General features: G+C 47.1%; 1 protein-coding gene across 7 annotated transcripts in view; it reads right to left on the bottom strand.

Annotated features, from left to right (window-relative positions):
* Window positions 1–5169, bottom strand: part of NFASC (neurofascin) — a 53933-nt gene that overhangs the window by 6914 nt on the left and 41850 nt on the right. The window contains exon 25 of one of the 7 annotated variants that reach the window (XM_010163636.1): window positions 4777–4932. The exons of the other annotated variants lie outside the window; for them this stretch is intronic. Within the exon in view, the coding sequence (XP_010161938.1) occupies window positions 4777–4932 (156 nt within the window). The remainder of the gene's footprint in view (window positions 1–4776; window positions 4933–5169) is intronic. 7 annotated transcript variants of the gene reach the window in all.

Genomic DNA, 5169 nt, shown 5'->3' with positions numbered 1-5169 from the left:
GAGATGAATAATAAGACTCAGTCCACTGGTTTAGAAATTATCTTTAGCGCTGCATTTGTGTGTCTATGTGTGTGTTGACCAGGTTATCTGAGACTGTAGCACAGGGTTCTGTGGCTTTTTATTTTTATTTTAGATTTCTTTTGTGGTGGTAGGTCAACTCAATGTTTTAGCAGGAGCTACAAACAGAGAAGGATCAAAACATAAAGTAAAACCTAGCGCAGACCAGTGAGAAAAGTGCGTTGAAAATAATGGCAGAAGAAGCTGGGTAACAGATCTGATCTTTCATTTATTGTCTCTAAAAACTGCCCTGGAAGTGAGAAGGTCTGAAAGAAAAAGACCCAGTCCCTTGTGTCACGGGAGGCTGAGCAGCACGGCGGGATGTGGAGGTTTATTGAGCCCTGAAAGGCTCATGAGCAGCCTTGAGCTGGGAGAAACCCAAATCCTGCAGGTCCACCCTGCCCAAGCTGCAGAGGTGATGGACAGTGGCTCTGCTGCCACCACTGCTGAGGTCCTCCTGCCTTTGGGTGGCCACAGGGGAGGTCTCCAGGGCTGACAGGGGACTTATGGAAGCCTACCAAGACTTGGCCAATGCACAAGAGGGGACACAGTGATGGGAGCAGCTCTTTGAGGAATGGCAGCAGGGTCTCAGATGGTTGGGAAGTGGTCTGATAACACTGGGAAGTCTTTTCTCCTGGGGCAAACTCTTTTCCAGCACCCTAACGAGGCTATTGAATATTAATATGATTAATAGCAAGCAAGGAGATGTCTTGTTCCCCAAACAACACTCTGGCTCCTAACTGCTGTGTCCTCCCTCACATACTCTGACTTCTTGTTTGCAGCTCCCATACCCGGTCAGACAGACAAATCTGTGTCCTATAAATAGCTACAAGCTGCCATTTTCTGGCTCTCATTGACATGCACTTGGTATTCAGCAAGACAGAGCAGAGGAGAAAATAACCTTCAGCACAGTAGAAGGGCTAAATTTAACCAGACTGAAGTGCAAATGGAGATCAGTATTCCTGGTGGGAGCGTGGGAGATGTGAGCTGGAGGGGACTGAACGGGGATTTCGCAGGGGTTTGCCTGAAATGGGCAGGACAGTGCAGTGAGGATCTTTTTTGGTGCCTGTGTGACAAAAATCAAGACAGTGCTTATAAAGAAAGCATAAAAGAAAGCTCTCTGATAATGTATTTTGAATGGAAGGTTCTTGTAAAAGAGACAACAACTTTAAAAATGGGTTGAAATGGCAAATTTTCCTAAGCCACACCATTTTAGGACTGTAAGTACATATTCATTCCCTCAAAACTGAACCCAAGAGAAGAGGTGCTTTCCTTAAGATGAAATCTAAGCCATGTTGCCAGTAGGTAATAACAGCCAGACTGTGTTAAGGAAATACACAGATAAAAGAGGAGAAGGATGAGAAAGGGCACCATTGGCTCTAAATTAAGGATGTCGGACCCCGAACGCTCTGTGTTTGTGAGCAGCTCTGGGGGAAGCCGGGTGTGGAAGCAGCTGCCTAATGGTACCTTGGCTCCTTTTTGCTGCTTTTTCCCTTTAATGCTGCCACACTGAATATTTACCTTTGGTACAACCTGAGCTATGGAGTCCTTGAAGATGCACTTTTTATAATGGAGAGAATGAGATTATAACAGAGTGGAGCTGAGGACTGGATTCAATTAGCAGAGTGCTTGGGGAGGAAAGGGGGAAGAAAGCTTTGCTGGAGAGCTTTGAAATGGAAAAAGATTGTATTAGCAGTCCTGATGGGATGGGGTTTGTACTGAAACCAACGCTAAGGGAGAAATAAGGGGGGTCTTCAAAGTACAAAACACCAGAGCAGCCTGAGAGGTGGGTTCATGCAGGTTGGGGCTGAGTTTTACAAGAGAGGGAGGATTTTGAGTACCAAGTCACCAGGGGATCTTGCAGTAGGATGGTGGCACTGCCTATCGCTGAGGTAGAGGTATAATTGCCATCCTTCCCAAAAAAGCAACACATGACGACAAAATTATAGTCACAGCAATCTTGTATTTAGAGTAAACGAGTGACTGTCATTGCGGCATTCAGCAAGAGAAGATTAAGTACATGGCTGTCAGAGAGGATGTTTTGATTTGCTTTAATGTAAGGCCAAGGTCAAGGGGAAATAGTGGAAAGCAGCTGTGTAATCAAACAGGTATTGATTTGAAATGCAACTGCAGTGACGTCTCTCTCCTGGTTTTGGGGTTTTTTTAAAATTAGTTATAATTTTGTGGCAGAAAACCTGTTACCTCACAGTCATCGCTTGTACGCCAATAGCAAAGCTGACTGTGTTCCATCAACAGAGGATGAGCACAATTTTTGCCTGTCTTTTTAAAGCAGACTATTGGGTGTGTAACATCTCACTAGCCCCAGCTTTGCACAAGCCTCTTCCCAGTGTTTGAACAGGCTGGGGAATTAAAAAATAAATAAAATGTAGAAGACCTTTTTGTATTAAGCCATGTTTGTATTTTTGAAGTGTCCTTTACTCCTGGAAGAGGAACTCTGTTGGGTTATTGAGCTATCAATTAATCAGAAGCAGAGTAGGAGGGCAGCATCCTGCAGCCACAGTGCAGGTGGGCGACTGCTTATTTATCTACACTCCAACTGAAGGAACTTTTAAAACAGCTATTTGCAAAATGTTAAAAAACTAAACCCCACAAAACAAAATGAACAATGTCAAAAGCATTCCTGATGGCATATGATTGTCAGCGGGGGCTGAATACTCGTGTCAGCAGTATCCAGCCAGTGAAGAAATGGATCTGCAGCATTTACACACACAGGGACGGCAACAGCTCTCTGTGTCCTGCAGTGATAGGGCTCAGGTCACCCATCGGCCTCTATCACAGTGACAAAGGTGGCCCCATCCTTTAGTCTCAGTGATAATATCTGTAGGAACGCCTCAATTACAGAAAATAGCCATGCTGAGACTGCCAGCAGCAATCAGCCAAGGATATTGCTTTTTTTTCCCCCCTTTTACTAATGATTCCCTGCCCCTTGGTATCCATTGTGCAGGGGTTGCCCCCTCTCTCCCCCCAGACCCCAAACTGGGTGAAAAGCAAGTGAGAAATGAAAAGAGACGGGTCCAGATTGGGAAACAGTTATCCAGAAAGACACATAGCATGGTTGAGCTGGTGGTGATTTCTGAGTCAGGGGAAGGTCCCCAAGGAGAAACAAAACTGGGGATGCAACATTGCAGTTGGAGCTGTTGTGGGGAGAGTTTGAGTGGAAAAATCAGCTCTTTTTTAGTTTGGGGTCAGAATCAACCTCTGCAAGGTAGGAACAGGTTGGGAGCCTAAAGACTTGAAACCTGCAGACAGTTTGTGTGTCTGTAAGCTGGGTCCGGCTGAAGCAAAGCTGTGAAAAGTCCCCAGGCAAGGCAGCCGTGCCCTGTGGCACGTACAGCAGTGCAGTGATGGGGATAAACCCGGGTGAAAATAAACCCTTTTTGAAAACATGACTCTCTGCAAAGCCGAGCATGTTCCAGGGGCTGCTGTGCTGTGGATTTGACCATGTCACAGGTGATGGAGTGGTTTGAGGAGACGCATCAGACCATGGGGCAGGGGCAGGACGGAGCCAAGGTCAGCGCTCACTGGTTATTTCTCGGTGTTGGGCAGTATTAGACATGCAGAAATGCCAGCAGTTGCCATCTGTCCCCGTGTCATCTTAGCACATTGGAGAATTACTCAGCGGTGTTATGGCTTGCCAAATTTTTAGATACCAAATAAAATGGGGAGGGAGGGGGGAGATGGGGAGAGCTGCTGCTCTCCACCTTCCCTTGCTGTGAATTACATTTTCCTTTTGCAATTCTCAGCAAAGAAACTGTCAAGTGCTTGAACTTTCCATTACAAGGCTGGATCTGAGCAAAAGAATTTTAATTCTTTGCAAATCACAGCCTCTACCTACTACATCTGTCAGTGTGGGCTGCTCCAGTGTTGCTTGCTCCCTGGTTTTTCAGCTAAGTGTTTAGACCCATGCTTTGACAGGCCTTGTGCACAGATTCCTACAGCAAAACCCCCAGGTGAATACAAAGGAAGTTGTATTGTATTTCAGCTGGTTTTGATTTACTGAAACTCCTTGAGTGTGAGCAGTGAAGTTTTTATAAATGCATAAAGTCTGATTCAAAGCCTGTGGAAGTCACTAAGGGTATTTCTCTGGCATTTGGTGGGCAGTGTAGGAAGCCCGTAATTAGAAAGCTGTAAAAATCACTCAGGTGCTAAGCCTGGAAAATTGCTCGTGCAATTAAATGTGAAGTTGCCAGAGGAAACATACCTGGAGGATGGAAAGCCCTAAGCATATGCCATGTGTGACTATGCCCGAGGTCTTCTGCAAACACCGGGTTCCCCATCCTGCCCCTCGCCTGTATCCCACCACCAGTATCTCCCCCATGCCCTGGGGCAAGACACCAAGACACCTGCACGCTCTCTGAGGCCAAAGTAACCACCATCACCACCAGTAACAACGCGCGTGGAAGTGCAAACGCACAGTGGTGAGGCTTCAAGCAGAGCCGCATGGCAACATGAGCATGTTCTCCACCCTCCTTAAAGACCCTTTCCTTCAAAAGGATCCCCGTCCCCTCCTGGGGCTCTCCTCCTACTCCGTGCAAGGTGGAGCAACCTCCTGGTGATGCCTGGGGGGAGGGTGGATGAGGGTTGTTCCATGCAATCATGGTCAAACCACCTCCCACCACCACGCGAATGACGTCGGCGGTGATGGATGTGACATGCCTCGGATACCCACCCCCGCGATGGGGCTGACGCCCGTCTCACCTGAGCTGGTGGTAAAGGTTATGTACGAGTGTTCACTGGGGCTAGACCATATGGGGAACACCCACAGCTTGTACATCATTCCCGGCGTCAGATTCGCCAGCTGCACAGAGGAAGGGGTCTGAGCTTTAACAGGGATAGATTTCTCTGTCTTGTTACCTGAGAAACAGAAACCGCACATCAAACCCAGCTGCAGGAGGCTCGGAGAGATTACCGTGTTGACACCGCAGGCAACGCGTTACGCCAGCCCTAGCCGCCGAGCAGAAATAATACAGCTTGATGGTCAAGGAGCTATTAAAGGCTTTGTGATTATTTACTCACTGAGAAGAGAAGGAAAATCAGTGATGCAGGAATATGGTGTGGATTTTACTGCATCTCTCTTTGCCATACTGGAAA

This window comes from Antrostomus carolinensis, unplaced genomic scaffold, assembly GCF_000700745.2.
Source record: "Antrostomus carolinensis isolate BGI_N321 unplaced genomic scaffold, ASM70074v2 scaffold14652, whole genome shotgun sequence".
NCBI classification, from domain to species: Eukaryota; Metazoa; Chordata; class Aves; order Caprimulgiformes; family Caprimulgidae; genus Antrostomus; species Antrostomus carolinensis.
Note: the sequence above shows the minus strand (reverse complement) of the source record. Positions and strands in the feature narration are given on the sequence as shown.